This window comes from Geotrypetes seraphini, chromosome 5, assembly GCF_902459505.1.
Source record: "Geotrypetes seraphini chromosome 5, aGeoSer1.1, whole genome shotgun sequence".
Taxonomy (NCBI): Eukaryota; Metazoa; Chordata; class Amphibia; order Gymnophiona; family Dermophiidae; genus Geotrypetes; species Geotrypetes seraphini.
In genome coordinates, this window is record NC_047088.1 from 206,757,390 (window position 1) to 206,778,769 (window position 21,380).

The 21,380-nt window shown below is 41.9% G+C and overlaps 1 protein-coding gene across 1 annotated transcript in view; it reads left to right on the forward strand.

Annotated features, from left to right (window-relative positions):
- Positions 1-21,380, forward strand: part of LOC117360618 (sodium channel protein type 2 subunit alpha-like) — a 349,967-nt gene that overhangs the window by 163,780 nt on the left and 164,807 nt on the right. Inside the window, exon 17 of the mRNA XM_033944654.1 lies at positions 20,230-20,709. Within this exon, the coding sequence (XP_033800545.1) occupies positions 20,230-20,709 (480 nt within the window). The remainder of the gene's footprint in view (positions 1-20,229; positions 20,710-21,380) is intronic.

The window sequence follows — 21,380 nt, forward strand, 5'->3', positions numbered from 1 at the left end:
CCCAATGAATCCTTGCCGGCACCCGTCTTGGTTCCGATGGGTGCCCGGCTGAGGGATTTTTATCCAAAGTGGACAGACATCATATCCGATCAGTGGGTTCTGGAAGTGATTCGGGATGGTTATGCTCTGGAGTTTGCCCATTCCTTGCCAGACCATTTTCTCACTTCTCCCTCCCAGGTGGCGTGGAAACAGCAGGCCTTTCACCAGACCCTTCAAAGATTGTTAGATCTCCACACAGAGGTTCCAGTTCCCCCGCAGGAGTGGAGCACAGGTTGATACTTGATTTACTTTGTGGTGCCAAAGAAAGAAGGAACCTTTCGGCCCATCCTGGATTTGAAGGGGGTCAACAGGGCTCTTTACATGCCTTCCTTCTGCATGGAAACTCTGCGGTTTGTGATTCTGGCGGTTCAGCCGGGGGAGTTTCTGACTTCTCTAGATCTGACCGAGGCCTACTTGCACATTCCTATTTGGGCCTCCCATCATCACTTCCTGCGCTTTGCGATCTTGGGGCAACAGTATCAGTTTTGTGAACTTCCCTTTGGTCTGGCCTTGGCTCCGCGGACATTCACCAAGATGATGGTGGTCGTTGTGGCGGCGTTGCAAAAAAGAGGGCATTCTAGTTCATCCTTACCTGAACGACTGGTTGATTCGAGCGAAGTCGTTCCAGGAGAGCACCCGGGTCACGGCTTGAGTGGTGGAGTTTCTGCAGTTGTTGGGATGGGTAGTCAACCTTTCCAAGAGCCGGTTGTCTCCATCTCAGCGCCTGGAGTATCTAGGAGTGCTGTTCGACACCTCCTTGGTGAAGGTCTTCCTTCCGGAGGCTAGGGTAAGCAAATTGCAATCTCAGATTCGCCTACTTATGGCGTCCCGGTGCAGAATTTCCTCCAAGTCTTCCCTCTATATAGTGAGGTGGTCACAAGCTCACATGCATCCTATTCAGTATGATCTTCTTCAAAGGTTGTCGCCTCAGAGGCACAGTCTGGATCATCTTGTTGTGCTTCTGGGCTTGGCTCGGTGCAGTCTTCGTTGGTGGCTCCAAACCGCCCATTTTGTTCAAGGGGCGAGTCTGGACCAGCCGCAGTGGACAGTGCTGGTCATTGATGCCAGTCTTCTCGATTGGGGAGCTCAGTGTCTATGTCACTCAGCTCAGGGCACCTGGTCCACAGAGGAGGCTTCTTAGTAGATCAATATCTTGGAGACCAGAGCCATCCATCTGGCACTGTTAGTCTTCCAGTCCTTTCTGATGGGCAAGTCAGTCAGGGTTCTTTCGGACAATGCCATGGCAGTGGCCTATGTCAATCATCAGGGGGGAACCAGGAGCACTTTGGTAGCACAGGAGGCGGCTCTGCTCTTAGTTTGGGCGGAGTCGTACCTTCAAGAAATTTCAGCCTCCCACATAGCTGGAGTGGAGAATGTTCAAGCAGACTTCCTAAGTCGTCATGTGCTAGATCCCAGAGAGTGGTGTCTAAGTCTCGTGGCCTTTCAGTTGATAGTGCAGTCTTGGAGTCAGCCCCTCAGGACCTGATAGCCACAAGTGTCAGTGCCAAAACACCCCGCTTCTTCAGTTGTCGCAGATACGGTCACGCTAAGGGCCTAGATGCTCTGGTTCAACCATAGCCAACAGAGGGGCTGTTGTATATGTTCCCTCCGTGGCCATTAGTGGGCAAAGTTCTTCTCCGCATAGTTCGTCATCCGAGCCTGGTGGTGCTGGTGGCTCCGGACTGTCCCAGGCAGCCATGGTACACAGATCTGGTGAGGCATCTGGTGATGGATCCTCTTCCTCTGCCTCTCTTGGATGACCTTTTGACTCAGGATCCTATTCCAATGTTCAATCTGGGTCCCTTCTGTCTTACGGCTTGACTCTTAAAAAGGGATGATTTTAATTTAATTCATTATTTTAAGATTTTATTATAGTATGAATTGATAGTTTGCTGGTTGGGGATTTCTTTCGATTTCCTGGTCTTTATGTGTGCTGTCATTCACTTATATTTGTTATGGGGGATGGGTGTGGGAGGGTATATAGGGGTTTTAAGGGAGGGTAATTGGATGTGTAATTGGGATAATTTATATATAAGAATTAAAATATTTTCAGGTCATTTTCTTTGGTTCCTTAAAATAAATATAAATATAAATGTATTTTAAAATGTATTCGTTGAATGTTAATGGACTCAATCACCCTATAAAGAAAAAGAAAGCCTTATCTTTTCTTAAAAGACAGGGGGCAGATATTTATTTCCTGCAAGAAACTCATTTATCTGCATTAGAATCAAGTAAGCTGAAAGGGGGTTGGGTTAAACAGTGTTTTTTTTGCCCCTGCTGTAGGCAAAAAAGCTGGTGTGGCTATCTTGATACATAAAAAATGTATGGCTACTTTTACTATGTTATCTATGGATCCTTTCGGAAGATGGGTCCAAGTAAAAATGAGCTCAGGGAAAGATACCTTGATACTGTTCAATATCTATGCACCTAATTTGAATCAATCTGAGTTTTTTAAAAACCTTCAACAAATAATTTTACCATCATCTTCCTCCAATTTAATTTTGGCAGGGGACTTTAATGCAGTAATGGACCCTATTTTAGATAAAAAGCCTAGTAAAATTTTAAAATCTTTAGGATTAGATAATTTGATAAATTCTTGTGGTTTAAAAGATATTTGGAGGATTTTTCATTTCAATGATCAGGAATTTTCATTTTATTCCCATGTTCACAAATCATTTTCTAGAATTGATTATTTTTTCGTTTCAGATAATTTAGTACAGAAGGTTAAGAAGGCGAATATAGATTCAATTATACTTTCAGATCATGGGGGTATTTGGATTGATTTTGAGATAGATGAACAAGAAAATAATAGACCTGTTTGGAGGTTTAATAATACATTGCTAGCAGATTCCAATTTTATAGAAAAATTTAAGTTAAAAATAAGTGAATTTTTTCAGTTTAATGAATCAGAAGAAATGTCTCAGGAAATTTTATGGGATGCCTTTAAAGCTACCTTGAGAGGACACATAATTTCGTACTCAGCATATGTTAGAAAACAACTAAATAAAGATTTTTTAATTTTAGAACAAAATATTAGAGAATTGGAAATTAAATTAAAGGAAAAATGGGAACAAAGTATTTATCAGAATTTGCTAAAAGTAAAATTTAGATACAATGAGATATCATCACAATTGGCTAGAAAGGAGTTTGTGTCCTATTGTATTATGGAACCTCAAATAAGGCGGGAAGATTACTAGCTAACTATTTAAAAGCAAAAAAAAGGAAAGCTAATATAATGGCTATTTCAGATGATAATGGAATAATTCATTCTCAAATTAAAAATATTTTACAACAATTTTTGAAATTTTATGAAAGCTTGTATTCTTCTGAGCATTATTTTAATAAAGAGAAAGATGGTTTTGAATTTTTAAAGTTGATTAATGGGCCTAAAGTTCCTGATCATATGAAAGAAAATCTCGAAGCACCTATAACACAAAAAGAAATTCAGAGGGCTTTAAAGTCCCTTAGAGTTGGATCCGCTCCAGGAAGTGATGGATATACGGTAGAATTTTTTAACTCTTTTCAAACTATTTTGTTACCCCATCTTTTCAAATTATATCAGTTTCAACTAAATAAAGGTTGTATTTCAGGTACTATGGCAGAAGCTTTAACAATAGTTTTGCCTAAGCCAAACAGATCCCATGTTGGTTTCAAACTATAGGCCTATTTCTTTGATTAATGTTGATGGGAAATTGTTAGCTAAAATATTGGCTTTGCGTTTGAATAAGGCTCTCCCTTATATTATTGGTATGCATCAAACAGGTTTTGTTGCTCAAAGACATTCTTCAAATAACACCAGATTAGCTTTTCATATTTTACATTTAACAAAGGATATGAAAGATCCGGCTTTCTCTGTTTCTTTAGATGCAGAGAAAGCATTTGATCGGGTAGAATGGACTTTTATGTATCAAGCAATGGTTTGGTTTGGTATTGGTTCTCGATTTATACAAATGATTCAATCCCTGTATAGCTCCCCATCTGCTAGATTATATATAAATAATACTTTTTCAGAAAGGTTCTTTTTAGAAAGGGGAGTTAGGCAGGGTTGTCCATTATCTCCTTTGTTATTTGATATTGTTTTGGAACCTCTACTTTTAGCTATTCAACAATCAAAGGAGATAGAAGGTATTCCTTATGCAGGTCGGGAATATAAAATTTCTGCTTATGCAGATGATATTTTGATTCATTTGAGAAATCCGGAGTCAACCATTCCACATTTATTGGATTTGATTGATAAATTTGGAAAATTTTCAAGTTATAAAATAAATTGGAATAAATCAGAAATTCTTCCACTAAATGTACATTGTATAAAAGGCTTATTTGATTCGTTTCAGTTTAGTTGGAAGAAAGATGGAATAAAATATTTAGGAATTTGGATAAAAAGTACATTGGAAGAAACAATGAAGGTAAATGAAAAATCCTTATTACTAAAAGTTACAGAATTGTGTGAGCAATGGAATCCTTTGCATATTTCTTGGTGGGGGAGAGTGCAAACAGTAAAGATGATGATTTTGCCTATAGTTTGTTACCAAATGAGTATGTTACCAGTTTATTTTCAAGAGTCAAATTTAAATAATATTTTGACAAAATTTGTTTGGCTTGGGAAAAAACCAAGAATTGCTTTAATATCGTTGCAAAAATCAATTGTGGAAGGTGGGGTAAATTTTCCAAACTTTTATAGGTACCATCAAGCCTATATATTGCGTCAAGGTATGTATTGGATCCTCCCTGAGCTTACTGATCATCAACCAGATTGGTTATATTTGGAACGGAATTTGGTGTCCCCTATAAGACTTCCACATGTATTAAGTATCAGATTTCATAAATATGCTAAGGACAATATAATTTTATTGGATACTTGGAAAACTATTAAATTTATTGATAAATTAACAGAGGTACCAATAATGAAATCTACTTTACAGTCCTTATGGTTAAACTCCAAGATTCAAATAGGCGGTGCTGGAATCGCTTGGAAGAATTGGATGCAGGCAAATATTAGGACATTAGATGATCTTATTTCTAATGGTAATCTGCTTGAGTTTTCACAACTGCAGCATTCATTTGGTATTTCAAACACTCAACAATATAGGTGCTTGCAGTTGAAGCAGGCTATTCAGATGGGGTTCCCTGAATGGAAAAATTTGAAAACTTATTTTAGCTTGCAAATCCTTTGCTACCAAACAGATTTAATAGGACATCAGGCTGCCCAGTGGTATAAATTGATTTCTGGATTTTTAAATAAAAAACCAAAAAATAGTCTTAGAGATATTTGGAGTATCGAGTTAAAACAGCATATTTCTGTTTCTCGTTAGCCACGAATCTGGACTTGGAGATTAAGATGTACAATGTCAGCATCTATGAGACAAACATGGTTGTTTTTATTACATAGAATTTTTTGGACTCCAGTTCGGTTGAATAAAGTAGATAGTTCTAAATCTAATAGATGTTGGCATTGTCATATTGATATTGGGACTTTGGATCATCTTTTATTTTTTTGTCCATTGATACTTGGCTTTTGGAAGTCGATTTGGGGGCAAATTAATAATATTCTTCAATCCTCTATTCCTTTGACATATGAAGCAATAATTTTTGGAACAATTCTGCATGATAAACCCACTTTAGATAGAAATAATAGTCGCCTTTTCATGATCTTATCAGGAATAGGGGTTCAAATGATCACATCTAATTAATTTTAGTTTTTGGTGGGCAACTGTATGTGCAACATATAAATATGAAAAGATTATGGCAGAGCGTTTAGGGTTTGTTAAATCCTTTAAGGGGATTTGGGGTCCATTAACTAATTTTGTCACATTATAATTAAAGTGATTCCTTTTTCTTTATGTTAGATTCCTTTGCACATCCAGGGTGGGTGGGGGGGGGGGGTGTATTATTTATTTAGAGGTATAAATTTCATAATATTCTATAATATTGATGAGTATAATATAATATCATTACTGTTATAGGTTACGAAGGATTTAAAATTTTTATTGTAATATTTCTGATGTTAATAGTGTATTTTCATATAGTTTTTTTTTTTTCGATTTTTCAAATGTATACATTGTCAAGTTCAAAATATCAATAAAGAAATAAAAAAAAAGGGATCACCTTGATAAGAAGGGGTATTCAGATAAAGTGATCTCAACTCTCATGGGGTCCCGGAGGCTTTCCACCTCTCGGGCTTATGTGAGGGTTTGGCATATATTTGAGGAGTGGTGTGCTGTGTATGGAGTGGTCTCTTTTCACGCTTCCCTGCCTACCATCTTAGAGTTCTTGCAGGATGGCCTGGATAGGGGACTGGCTTGGTCTTCTCTCTGGGTTCAGCTTGCGGCCTTGTCAACCTTTTGTTGGTTGTTGAAAGCTCAGCTTTTGACTGCCATTCCTGATGTGATTCTCTTTTGCAGGCAGCCAAATTGCTCAAGCCTTCTGTACGACCCTCTGTTCCTTCTTGGGATCTGAATCTGGTTTTGTCAGTTCTAGTATGCCCTCCCTTTGAACCATTGGGTGACTGTTCTTTGAAGGACCTTACTCTTAAAGTGGTCTTCTTGGTGGTCATTACTTCTGCTAGACGTGTTTCTGAGCTACAGGCTTTCTCTTGTAGGGCTCCCTTCTTGGAATTTTCTAGGTAGTGGGTTTTATTGAGGCCTGTTCCTTCCTTCCTTTCTGCCAAAGGTTTCTCCTTTTCATATCAATCAGGCAGCGGTCCTCCTGGTGTTCGGTAGCCGGGAGGGCTCTTTCGAGCAGAGACAGTTGCACAAGTTGGATGTCGGATGGGGTCCTTCACTCTTATGTGCAGAGACCCAGGAGATCAGGAAATCCGATCATCTCTTTGTCCTTCTAGCGGGTCCTCGTAAGGTGGATGGCGCTTCTAAGGCTACTATTGCACATTGGATCAAGGAGACTATTGCTTCCGCTTATCTTCAGAGTATCTCAAGGCTCATTCCACTCGGGGTCAGGCAGCTTCTTAGCCTGGTCTTCTCTAGTGCCTTCAGTTTGGTCTTCTCTGTATTCCTTTGTCAGACACTACTGAGTGGATGTTCAAGCGCGTCAGGACGTGATATTCAGTGAACATGTTCTGGTGTCAGCCCTTCGGGGGTCCCACCCTTAATGGGTACTGCTTTGGTACGTCCCATTTGTAAGGACTATACCAGTCTACCAGGCGCTACAGAAGGAGAAATTAGGTTCTTACCTGTTAATTTTCAGTCTACAGGCTAACAGAAAGAAAATTAGCAGGTAAGAACCTAATTTCTCTTTCATTTCCATAAATTACAACATGCAGTAACTAAGGGGCTCTTTCATTAATCCATGCTAAAATTTGCAGTTACCATCACATCTTAATGCTGTAAATTTAATGCAGCAACTAGTGGAGATGTTCCCAACATTTGCTTTAATACCTTGTTTCCCCGAAAATAAGACACAGTTTTATATTAATTTTGGGCCCATAAAATGAGGTAGGTCTTATTTTTTTCATGTGCAATGATAATCTCTCCCTTCCTGTCCTCCACCCCAATTCTTCCTCTTTTCTTTCTCTTCCTCACATGTGCAGCATCTTTCCTCCCCTCTCACCCATCCCTTTGTGCCTTCCTTCTGCAGCATCTTTCTATCCTTCCCTCCCATCCCCCTGTGCAGCAGAACCTTTACACAGCATCTTTCTGTCATTCCTCCCTCCCATCCCTTGTGCAGCAGAACTCTTGCACAGCTTCTATCCCTCACTTCCTCCCATCCCACATGCAGCATCTTTCTATCCCTCCCTCCCTCCCATCCTCCCCCCCACTGCGCAGCCGAACCCCCGCTGACCCTTCCATCTCTCCCTCCCATCTGAACCCTGCCGACAGTGAGACCAATATACCTTCTTCTAAACAGCAGTTTCGGCAGCACTCTAAACAGGCTACTTCGTGGCCTTCTCCCGCTGGGGTGTTCTGTGTGCCATGTTGCTGATGACATTATCAGTGATGCGGCAGAGGGAATGCCCTGGCGAGATAAGGCTGCAAAGCAGCCTGTTTAGAGTGCTGCCAATGCTGCTGTTTGGAAGAAGGTATATCAGTCTCGCGGTCAGCAGGGTTCGGATGGGAGAGATGGAAAGGGGGGGGGCGCTGCTGCTGGTGAATCCAGCGCTTCAACTAGGGCTTATTTTTGGGGTAGGGCTTATATTAAGACCTATCCCAAAAATCATGCTAGGGCTTATTTTCGGGGTACGCTTATTTTCGGGGAAACATGGTAGGTGCAACATCAGATTTGCAGCTATCATGTAGTGCTGTGCTTGGAGTTAGCACAGAATCACTTGGCACTTCCTGTCTAGGTGGTGGTAAGTGGTCCCTTGCTGACTGCAAAAGTATCAATTAGCATGCAGTATTTGCAAGATTCTAATCACAGAAAACGTTCCATGCCTAATTCTCAGGCCATGATGAGGAGTGGAGGTGTGGCCTAGTGGTTAGAACTGCTGCATCAACACACTGAGGTTCTGAGTTCAATCCCAGCCTGTTCTTTGTGACTCTGGGCAAGTCACTTAATCCCTCTTTCTAGTGTAATGTGTCTAGTAGTCCTGAACACTAGGGTTATGCATCTGAACCCACAAGTTGCTTGTAGAATATCACCACTCATCTTCCCAGTAGGCTTGCACCTGCCCCTTCAGTATTTTCTTCTGCAAGCAAGTTGCTCAGATGTGTTTCTGATCTGCTCTGCGGCTTCATTATTTTTGGGTCTTTTCCTGTGGTTTTAAGTTTAAACCTCAGAGCCCAGAGGTTTCCTTTTATTAGGACCTCTGCCTGGGAGAAGATGCAGACTCACATGGTGGAAGTTTGCTGCTAGCAGGATCAGACCTCAGGGACACCTGTCTAGCCAGCTTGCTATAATATTTTTGGAGCTCAGGAGCCATCCCCTGGTTAAGTGCTTGCATCCCTGATTTATCAGGAGTTTAAGTGCAGGCTGTTTGGCTTCTTCATGGCTTGGATAGGACTAATAGGCCGGCTGTGTAGTCCTCTCCCTGTTGCAGTGAGTGAATTTCCAGTGGATGAGGCTTATTCCGACATTGGTCCAACTAGCAGCCCAAAACCAAGTTCATAGAGCCAACCTGTGAAGCAGATTTCTCCATTTGTTCCAGTTGCATTTCTGAACTGAGGCAGGCAGATACCACATGGCACAGTGAGTATGGCAATTATAGTATATGGGGAAAATGGGGGGAGGGTCTGGAAAAGTGAAATTTGAGTGTTTCTGGGGCCAGAGCTAGGGTCCCCATACTCCCCAAATCCTTTTTCTGTGGTTTTTGAACTTCAGGTGAGCCTACTCCACCTCGACCCCTGGACTGTTTTTTAGCATGAACGGACATCTTGGATTTTAGCCTCCATCTGCCTCAAAACCCATTGATTTTTGCCTAAAATCAATAGGAATGGTCTCCTCAGTCCTTTTATCTTTGTATCATACCAGGTTTGTTCTGGATGGTCAACCAAGGAGCATTCATGTGCCGTTTGTCATGAGGCATGCAGGGGAGGAATGGGAGCATTGGGCTCAGCCTCATCTGAGTCCTCCAGGCTGAGGATCTGCAGGGACTCGATCCCAGGGGAGGAGGCCCTTGCCAGAGGTCTCCAAAGGAGATTTGGCAAAGTGCAGATGCGTGAAAGTGTCTGACCCTAGGAAGACCTTCAGAGAGTCCTTGCCAGAGTCATCAAGACCCCCTGTGCAAGGCCTCACCCCAGATTTTGTGAACCTGATGTGTAATACTTATTCAAACTGCCAGGTCCCCCAGCATCTGCTGAAGGCACAACAGTTGTGGTGGCACCAGGAATTGGTCCTCAGACCGCTTCACGTGCAGATGACCCAGAGCTGTACCAGGAAGTCCAGTCTGACATCGATTGGGAGGATGGATGTGGATTCAAAGCCCTTATTGTTCCAGGATGCAGTTTCCCTGGCAGAGTCAGGTTCTCTGCATAAGACCAGCGGGCAAGAATTAGTGGTGGCCCTAGACCAGGGGGAAGATTCAAGGTGCGGTGGCTGTTCAAGGCATCAGCACTTGGGTATAATAACTAATTCACTCTATGAATTGCATATGGAATTTCTGCTAGCCTCCATGTCACAGTGCTCAATTAAGAGTGGCTCAGTGGCTCTGATCATGTTCTTTCCCTCGCATCCTGAAGCTAGTCACTGACCACTGGGAGTCTCCAGAGGGGTCTCTGTGAGTGGCCAAGCTTAACTCCATGGCTCTGGATTTTCAACAGCTATATGTTCAGCTGAAAGCTGGATTTGCTTGTAGCATAGGTCACCAAACAGACTTCCATGCCCAGTGAAGGAGGTGTGATGTTGAAGGATACTCAGGACCACAAGGTAGATGTGGTTCTCAAGAGGCAATTTGAAGCTTTAACATTAGGAATTTAAGCAACAGCCGCAGCAGCTTCCTTTGTGCTACATGCACTTGGCTAGCTCGGATCCTAGTCTCAAAGGAAAATGGGGACCCTCAGCCGATGCTTTCTGGGGTGAATTATGTAGCAGACACTATTTATGACATCAAAAGGGTCATGAGCAAGGTGGCAGCCTTTTCTATCTCTGCCAGACAGATGTTCTGGATCAGACAATGAGCAGGAGACTCAGTTTCTAAGGCCACTCTCAGCAGGCTTCCCTTCAAGGGATGACCTGATGGCTAGTGAGCCTTTAACATGCATTAGAGAGGAAAACGGGGGGAGTTTGCCTTGAGACAGCCCTAGTGGCAAAACATGGTCGTGTCGGCTTTTCCATTCCCTCCCTGACGCGATTACAAAGCTAAGTTTTTTGCTTACAAAGTTTTTTGGCTATTAACTTATACTATTTATTTAAATAAGAAGACAATTTAATATTTTGAAGATCATTAGGATTATTATGAATTTTGAGCACGTTTCTGCACTTTAAAATTTTCCAAAAAATGGACTAACGTTAAGACACTGTGGAACAGCGCTTCAGCTACCTTCTATCCAATAAGTGTTATTCCTGAAGTCATAAAAAAAATTACCTTTATTAATGTGACTTTACTTGATAATATTCTTACATAAGCAGTGTATATTTAGTTTTAATTTTTTATGCTTATCTAGAACTTTTCAAAAATCCATTTAGTGCCCTTAGCTCAATACAGTGTTATAGACCATTCCCCTAAGGATTTGCTGGGCAGTAAAGCCCGTGTGACTCGGAGCTCAGGGTGTGGGAATTTTCGAGGCTTTCAAAGCTTTTGTTCTTACTTTATTTCTATTTTATGGAATTTTATGGTTGTTTTTGATATTGGAAACTGCCTAGACTTAAGGTGTTACATAAATGTATTAAATAAATAAATACTTGGGTTTCCAAGCAACGCAGAGGTCCTTTCAGGGATCATGACAGAGGTTCAGCAGAGGCAGAAGGCAGCAAGCCTCTGGCTCTCACCCCTCTCCAGCCTTCAAGAAAGCACAGTGAAGCCAGGCCAGTGGCTGCATCCTCCCAGATAGGGGGCAAGCTGTCAACATACTGGATGGTCTGGGCACAGATAGGCGCAGATCATTGGGTCCCGGAGGTTGTTCAAGAAGGTTACAAGATCGAGTTCTGTGCCCCCTTTCCATACCTCTTTGTAAATTCCACGGCTGGCCGGAGAGAGTCCTCAGAGTCTGGGCAACAATTCAAAGGCTCCTGGATCTTTGTGGTGTAGAGCCAGTTCCAGACGATGACTTGGGCTCATAAGAACATAAGAATTGCCACTGTTGAGTCAGACCAGTGGTTCATCGTGCCAAGCAGTCCGCTCACGCGGCGACCCTCTGATCAAAGACCAGCGCCCTAACTGAGACTAGCCCTACCTGCGTAAGTTCCGGTTTAGCAGGAACTTGTCTAACTTCTTGAATCACTGGAGGGTGTTTTCCCCTATGACAGACTCCGGAAGAGCGTTCCAGTTTTCTACCACTCTCTGGGTGAAGAAGAACTTCCTTACGTTCGTACGGAATCTATTCCCTTTCAGTTTTAGAGAGTGCCCTCTCATTCTCCCTACCTTGGAGAGGGTGAACAACCTGTCCTTATCTACTAAGTCTATTCCCTTCAGTACCGTGAATGTTTCGATCATGTCCCCTCTCAATCTCCTCTATTCGAGGGAGAGGAGGCCCACTATCTCTAATCTTTTGCTGTACGGCAACTCCTCCAGTACCTTAATCATCTTAGTTGCTCTTCTCTGGACCCTTTCGAGTAGTAATGTGTCCTTCTTCATGTTTGGTGACCAGTGCTGGATGCAGTACTCCAGGTGAGGGCGCACCATGGCCCGGTACAGCGGCATGATAACCTTCTCCGATTTGTTCGTGATCCCCTTCTTTATCATTCCTAGCATTCTGTTTGCCCTTTTCGCCGCCGCCATACATTGCATGAACGGCTTCATCGACTTGTCGATCAGAACTCCCAAGTCTCTTTCCTGGGAGGTCTCTCCAAGTACTGCCCTGGATATCCTGTATTCGTGCATGAGATTTTTGTTACTGACATGCATCACTTTACACTTATCCATGTTGAACCTCATCTGCCATGTTGATGCCCATTCCTCGAGCCTGGCAGATAATCCATATACTTCATAGTGCCAAAGAAAAGCTCAGATGACTGAAGGTGATTTCTGGACCTCAAATCGGTCAATGCTGCACTGAGAGTACTATACTTCCACATGGAGACTGTTCAGTCATTGCGGCGGAGGCACCTAGAGAATTTCTTGCTTCCCTCAATTTGAAGGAGGCCTATCTCCACATTCCTATTTTTCCGGCTCACAGGAGGTACTTGTGGTTCCATGTACATGAGCAGCATTTCCAATTCTCCATTCTCTCCTTTAACCTTTCCACAGAACCTCACACCTTTACTAAGATGATGGTGGTTGTAGCAGCACACCTGCACAAAGCAGGGATCCAGCTAAACTCATATTTGGACGATTGGCTAATTAGGACCCTGTCCAAGGAAGAAGACAAACTGGCAGTCTCGAGAGTGGTCAAACTCCTGCAGGACTTGGGATGGATAGTCATCTTCAAGAAGAGTCGCTTGGAACTGACCCAGTGCTTGGAGTATTTGAGATTTTTGTTTGGCACAGCTGTAGGCCAAGTTTTTCTTCCACAGCCATGCAAACAGAGACTCCAGAAGCAGTTATCGGACCTGCTACTGAGTCTATCTCTGATGGCATGGTATTATCTGCAGGTCCTGGGGTTGATGGCGACTGCCTTAGAGATGATCCCTTGGGCCATGGCACACATGAAACCCCTTCAAGACTTTCTCATATCCCACTGATCTCAGACAGACTCGCTTCAGCATTCATGGACACCAGATGCAAAGAACAGCTTCTGGTGGTAGCTGCAGATAGCTTCCCTCTCAAAGGGCATACCACTCTGTATATCCTCCTGGAAGATCCTAATGATTGGGGGGGTGTTTGCAAAGGTCGTCTAGTTTAGGGTAGTTGGTCCTCGACCCAGTAAAAGTGTTCCATAAATTGCCTGGAACTCAGAGTCATTCGACTGGCGTTTTAGGCCCTGGAAGGCAAGGCAGTCAGGCTCTTCTCGGACAATGCGACAGCAGTGCTCTACATCAACCAACAAGGAGGCACCAGGAGCGCCCTGTTTTGTCTAGAGGCTCAGCTCCTCTTTCGGTGGGCAGAAGCTCATTTTCAGGCACTCTCAGCCACATATGTTGCGGGAGTGGAGAATATTCAGACAGACTATTTCAGTTGGCAGATGATCAACCCAGTGGAGTGGTTATTGTCCCCACTAGTGTTCAACACCATTGTTTGGCGATGCGGTGCCCTATAATGGATTTCATGGCTTTGGCGGCAAATACAATAGTGGATTGTTTTTACAGCCAAAGATACAAGCCCAGAAGCGCGTCATTGGACACATTGGTCCAGCCATGGCTGGAGAAGGGGCTTTTGTAGTTGTTTGCCCCGTAGCTCATGCTAGGTTGAGTCATTCGCAGGATCACGAGTCATCTGGGGCTGGTTGTCCTAGTGGTGCCCGATTGCCTCTGCAGACCGTGGTGTGCAAACCTAGGTTACCTATAGAGTTACGAAGGTCGCAGGTTGTTGGTTCAGATGGATCCCCTGACTCAGGACCTGATCCCTATAGAGAATCCAGAATACTTTGGGCTTATGGCATGGCCCTTGAGCGGGCTACCCTAGTAAGGAAGAGATACTTGGAGGTGGTCATTTCCTCTCTGCTTAGAGCCAAGAAGCCCTCGATGGTGGCAGCCTTTGCCACGGTCTGGAAGACTTTCCGACAGTAGTGTACTAAGATTGTTGCAGGGCCCTTTCAAGCCCCAATCTCTGTAGTCCTGGAATTTTTGCAAGAGGGACTTGAGAAAGGTCTGTTTGCCGGATTGCTGGAAGTGCAGTTAGCAGGCCTTTCATATTTCCAAGTTCAGACAGAGCGAGTATCTCTGGCCTCTTACTGAGATGTGGCAAGAATCTTTAAAGGGGCTATCAGGTTACATCCTCCAGTGCACCTACTGTTCCCATTCTGGAACCTTAATTTCATTTTGAAAGGTTTCAGTAGGGCTCCATATAAGCCCTTAAAAGAGGCTTCACTCTTAGATCTGACGGTCAAGATAGGGTTGTTGGTAGTGATTACATAGGTGAGATGAGTCCCTGAGTTAGAAGCTCTCTCTTGCAGGGAGCTATTTCTGAAGATTACGGAAGCAGGGCTTTCCATGCACATGGTTCAGTATTTGATTCTGAAAGTAGTCTCTGCCTTCCATGTCAGTCAGGATTCCATTTGCCTGCCTTTCAGCTTACGGGCCAAAGGAAAATGACAAACTATTGCATTTGCTAGACATCAGGAGAGTGCTTGTTTGGTACCTCGAAGTTACCAATGAGTTTTGAGTCTCTGACCAGTTATGCTAAGGAAGGCAGATCTGCATCCAAGGCTTCGATCTCCAGATGGATTAAAAAGGCAATTTCCTCTGTGTATGTGGGCTGTGATAAGAAGTCGCCAGTCGCATTGAAAGCAAACTTGGGCAGAGGCTCGGGCGGTCTCTACCATGAAGATTTGTAGAGCAGTGACATGGTCTAATCTTCTTACCTTTACCAGGTTCTATAGAGTAGACATGGCAACCAGGAAGGATGCTGCCTTGTGTCCTTAGTATTAAAAGAAGGTTCAGTAGTCCCACCCTAGACTCAGGGAACTTCTTTAGTACGTCCCTAGTTTTAAGACTACACATTGCACAAGAAAGAAAGACTAGGTTCTTATCTCGATGATAATTTTTCTTGTAGATTTGTCTAGTAGTCCTGAAGCCCCGCCGTGTGAGTAGGCTTTGCCTACCTTTGGTCTTAATTTCAGTCTGTCTGACTGAAGAATTTCTCTGTCTCTGCTAAACTGGAAAAAAAAATGGATATCAATTCTGTTTCTGCTTCTTAGAAGGACATGCAAGTAGCTTCAAGCTCCATAAATGTTAGTGCCGGCAGTTTTGTATAATTTTGATAATGTACTTGTTTCAGAACAGAAGTATACTGTTGAGGAGTTCTCCCCGTTTTACTCCTCCCACTGATGTCTACCATTACAGTTCCATCAAGATCATTTTACAGTATTGGTCTTGACACAGCTGGATTACTGTAATTCCATTTATGTGGGATTAAGCAAAGGAAATGAGAAACATTTGTAATTGATTTAAAATGCTGCAGCCAGACTGATTTTTGGAAACAAAAAATTTGATCACGTCACCTCTGCTGAGGAAACTACTTTGGCTTCCATTTCAATTGAGAGTTCAATTTAAATGTCCCTATATAGTCTTTAATATTCTACATGGACTATTTATTCCTTTGATGTCTTTATCTCTAAACACCATGAGATCTTCGGACACAAGAACAACTCATATGAATAAGCTCTGTTTTCTATCATTGAGAGTGTCGCCCACCAGGCCTCTAATCAGGACAGCAGAGGACGCTGGTGGGGACTAGATTCGGGTCCCTGGCGTGTTCCCCTGGAACTAGGGTAACCCTTAGGAATAAACACTGGCCCAGGAGCTTGCCCATGACCAGCCGATATGCTGGCTGTAGTAGCCAAAAACACCACCATACAAAACAAGTAATGAAAAGAAAAAGTAGTCTTTATTTAGCCCTTTCACTGGGCTTAAAGCAAAATAGTCAGGCTGGCAATTGTAAATCACAAAGGCAATCCACACCACAGTTTTCATGAAACTCAAAAAGAAAACTTTACAGAGAAACATGCAATGCCAAACAGAAAGAAAATACACCATAAACTGCACCACTGAGTTGTAGCTGTTTGCAATGGCTTGTGCTACAGGTGGTCTTATAGGTTTAATCAGGTCCTGTAATTGCTTTATGCTGGTAAGTACTTCAAATAAATGAAGGTTGTTCCTTTTCCTCTTGGTTGAAGTGGTAAGTGAGGTCTGGCTTGCACAAAGGAGAAGAAATTCACAAATTAGCATTTTTTTTTTTTTTTTAAACCTCAAAATCAATGCCAATCCTCTTGGTCTGACTTCCAGGGCTCTTGAGCCTTCTCCCCAGGAACCCATTCCCAATAGTCCACACCTGGCTGCAATTACTGCCAAACTGAGCAGTAGGGAAAAAAACAACAAACTTCACAGCCAAAAAGAAATGCAGGAAAAGAAAAAAAACTCCAAAACACTGATAGGGGAAAAGAGACAAAACTCCCCCAAGTCAGCTTCCTGCTTCTTCCTATAGAAGCTTCGGCTTCCCAGCCCCAGTTTACACCAAACAGGCAAAGGAGAAAAAACCAATTCAAAACAATTCAAAGGTTTAACCTTTCAGGGACCCATCTCCATAACTTCAGGAAGGTAACTGACCTCCTCTGGCCCACAGATGGTATCCATAGCTTCCCAATCTGGAGGTTTGGGTTGAAGCCAGTCCCTCCTCAAGCATGTCTACTTCTTGGACCAACCATGGCTCAGCAAGGCACTGCTTTGCTCCCTTGTTCCTTTCCACCAGCTCCTTCTGCTGCTTCCAGCACTGCTCCTGAGGCTGTTTCACCTGCTTCTCTTGCTCCTCCCCTGGCTCCTCCTCTAGCTTTTTCAATCCCTACATTTTATGCTTGGAAGAGCCATGCCCGCTGCACCTGGAGCAGAGGAGGGGAATTGATTCTCTAAGTTGAGGAGCCTGGCTTCCTCCATACTGCTTTTTAAGGGACTGTCTCAAAGTAACAGGCTTCTCTTTAAAAACAGTAAACCTTGGCTCAACAATAAACCTTTCCTGAGGTCTCCTTTGTGTGTGGCTAGGTAACCAGTCCCTGACTTGCTCAGCTTCACTGCCTGGGGAGTAGCCAGCTAGTGACCTGGTCAGCTCTTTTGGTAAGGGCCCTTAAGTTCCTAATGCTGCCTTTTCTTGGGAGTAAGCCAGCACTGGTGCTGGGTTGGTCACAAGAGGAATCAAGTCCATTAGTAAAATTTCAAATTCCTTTCCATACTTACTAACTGCGATATGGAATGGACTACCTCCTCAAATTAGATTGTGTTTCTCTCTTCAGATCTTTTGCAAAACCTTAAAAACCATTGTTTCATCGCTTTTTAGGCAATAGCTCCAATAAATGTTAATGGATCTTTCTTTGTGATATAATTATGTAAACTGAATCGAGCTCCTATTTTTAGGAGATCTATCATCTATGATTTGGTATATAAGACTTAAGAATGAGATTAGATTAGATTCTTGACTGCTTTTGTACAAACTGAGGGGGCAGGAGCAATCGGAATTAAAAGATGAGTGATATCTTTCTGCAAGCAACTTGCGGGTTCAAATGCATAACCCTAGTGTTCAGTACTACTAGACACTTATATTATCGAAATAAGAACCTAATTTTTCTATTGCTGCACGTACCACAGTTGGATATTGAGCATAACAATATAATACAAACAGTGGTAGTAAGATTTCTTTATAATACTTTCTCCCTTTTACTAAACTGCGATAGCAGTTATTAGCGCAGGGAGCCGTTCTGAATGTTCTGCGCTGCTCCTGACGCTCATAGAGTTCCTATGAGCACCGGGAGCAGCGTGGAGAATTCAGCACGACTATCGCGGTTTAGTAAGGGGAGGGGGTTAAATTACTGGTTTAAAAAATAATGGCACATCAACTCTTTTCATTATAAATAAAAGTAACAAGTTACACGGTGTACACATACTATTCATCCACAAAGTAAAATTCTCATTGTATCAAAAAGGCACCAACATTTATTTAAGAGAGAACATCATATAACTCTTCATCAAAGTCTGACTTTCAGCTGGTATAGATTTAAAAATATGTATCATGAAATTACATAAGACTTCAGAAGAATCACAAAACTGGCCAAGTACATGCATAGGCAAGTGCAAAAATAATTATAAATGCTAATCCCAAAAGGTAGGGGCACAGTTGTGTAAAAAAAAAAAAATAGTCTCTTAAGTTTCAATTTATTTGATATGCTGCAAGTTCTCAAAAATAAATCTAAATTGTTTCATGGACTATATATATATATATAAGTATTTATATAACACTTATAGCCTAAGTGGTTTACATGCATGTTTCCCTGTCTGTCCCGTGCAGGTTCTCAAGCATGTTTCCCTGTCTGTCCCGGTGGGCCCACACTCTATTTAATGTACTTGGGGCAGTGGGGGATTAGGTGACTTGTCCAGGGTCACAGGGAACAGTGTGGGATTTGACCCCACAACCTCAAGGTGTTGAGGCTAAAGCCCTAACCACTGCGCCACATAACTCCCCACTAATGCAAGGAAGGTTCCACAGCCCAGGAAAAATTAAAAGTCAACTATTAAAATCTGCTTCTTAACTCACAAGGTTATTAGTTCACTCTTCTTCATCTAAGATTTAAGAAAATAAAGGTAATGTCTTCTGGTAACGGTGACGTTGGGTTTGGACATCTTTTAGTATTCCTGACATGGCTCTATTTTTTGCCAGCTGCATAGCTCTTTCAACCAAGGGAAACAAGTCTGGGTTCAAACTTCATCCCATTTATCACCTCTTCCATTAACAGCTCTACAGAATTTCTGGAACATGTTTATAAAAGTATCACAAATTACCTTGCATAGGTTAGGATTTGTTTGCATTATATAGAGGCAGATTTTAGAAAGGAATTACAAATCAGAATTGAGGCATCCATGTCAGGTCATCTCAAGTTCTGCTAGTATTTTATAACAGAATCTGCCAATGTAGAACCTGTTTTAAAATACATTCAAATGGATGTTTTTTTGCACAGGTTATATTTTTATTATTATATTTATTTATTTATTCAGTTTTCTATACCGTTCTCCCAGAGGTTTACATGAATTTATTCAGGTACTCAAGCATTTTTCCCTGTCTATCCCGATGGGCTCACAATCTATATAATATATGTGACAGGATTATCCATTTTGGAATCACAGACATCTAAAATGAACTAGTCAACATGAGCATATAACATTTATGTGCCAGCACATACAAGTTTGTTATAAAATAGCAACATAAATATATCAGCCATTTTAAATAAATGTTTATTTTCCTGAAGCTCTCACAGGCCACTTTCAGTTTCTGGTGGGGGGAGGGAGACTTCCCCTAATCCCTCTAATGGAGCACTTTTCTGAACCCTAGACTTACTGAATAAAAGATGTAAATTCCGATACTGATCTTTTTGGATATACAATAAATGTGCATTCCTGTTCAAAAATGGGGAGTACATGTATATTTTTTAATCCTGCCCTAGTCTTCCCAAAGCATGCCCAGGTCTCACCTGCTTGTGATATTCACGTTTTAGAGCTTTAGATGTGTAAATTCTGGCTTTCTAAAATACGTATTTAGATGTTTATGCAATAGAAACATCTAAATGCCAGCTTATTCTTGTCTAAAACATCACAGGGCATCATTGGGACCCCCACATGTCAGTGGTTATAGCTTCCCCTTTAGCAGGCACTTAGATTTGCCTCAGGTCAGCTGTAAATACTGACTTCTGTATTTCCAAACCAATATGGATTCCCTATATTAAAATAGGGAATACAAGTCTATATTGTAAGCCTGCCTAGACCCCACCTTTCTCCCTCTCTACCCAAATCCTTTTGCTATCTAGACATTTCCGGCTTACCCATGAATGAGCACTGTTTTAAAATAGCATTGAAAATTCTATGTCTCTCCAGATGTTTAAAATGCTTCTAAAATAACCACCATAGTTTGTAATGAATATTGGAAATAAATACACAAATTAATCCAAATGGTGAGGAATCATCATACCAAGACATTTTTATATATCATATTTTCTTTTTCTTGATTTTCAGGTCTTGAATCTTTTTCTGGCATTGTTGCTAAGCTCATTTAGTTCAGATAATCTTGCAGCTACAGATGATGATAATGAAATGAACAATCTACAGATTGCTGTGGGAAGGATACAGAAGGGACTAGATTATATTAAAAGAGTTTTACGTGAATGTGTCCAAAAAGCATTTTTTAGAAAAAAGAAAGTTATAAATGAAATCACACCACCTGAAGAGCTTCACAACAGGAAAGCGAGCTGCATGTATAACCACAATGCAACTCAAATAAGAAAAGACCTTCATTTTCACAAAGATGGAAATGGAACAACCAGTGGCAGTGGCAGAAATGTTGAAAAATGCATAACTGATGAAGGTGATTATATGTCATTCGTTGATAATCCGAGCCTTACTGTAACAGTGCCTATAGCAATTGGAGAGTCGGATTTTGAACATTTAAATACAGAAGATTGTAGTAGTGAATCAGATCTGGAAGAAAGCAAAGAGGTAGGATATTATTTATATACAAATGTATGAGTATAATGTCAGAGTGATGTTTCTTAATTTGTCTTTTTCCTACTATAGTAGATAGATTTAATCATATAGGCCCAGATTCTCTAACTGGCGCCGTTGTCGGCAGCCGCCTTAAAAGCGGTGGCCAATCATGTGTCAATCGTGTGCCTCTGGCAAAGGTGGGCACAGGAAATGTAAGCTAGGGTTTTCCTGGCCTGCATTTCCAGGGCCTACCTGTGATATGAATTGCACCTCCATAGGTGCTTTAGAGATGTCTAATGCTACTTCCAACATTAGCCACACTTAAGTAGTGTTAGGCAGCCTAAAGCACCTATGGAAGTGTGATTTTTTTAGGCGCTGGTAGGTGCTTTGAAACTCAGTTAAAAATGCCATTTAAACAGTATTTTTTACTGAGCTTGGGCGCCTACTAGCACCTAAAAAATCGATGCCATTTAGAGAATCCAGGCCATACTGGCTAGTTAATTTCTTAAGGTATTTTCATTTATTTCTTAATGTATTTTCATAGAAGTCTCATCTACCTACTTTTGTTTATTACCACAGAATTTCAGATTTGTTTCTTCAAAAGGCACTGTTAACTCGATTTAGCATTTGTGTTTAACCTACAGATTGAAAACTTCACTGTTACATCTTCCTAAATGCAAATT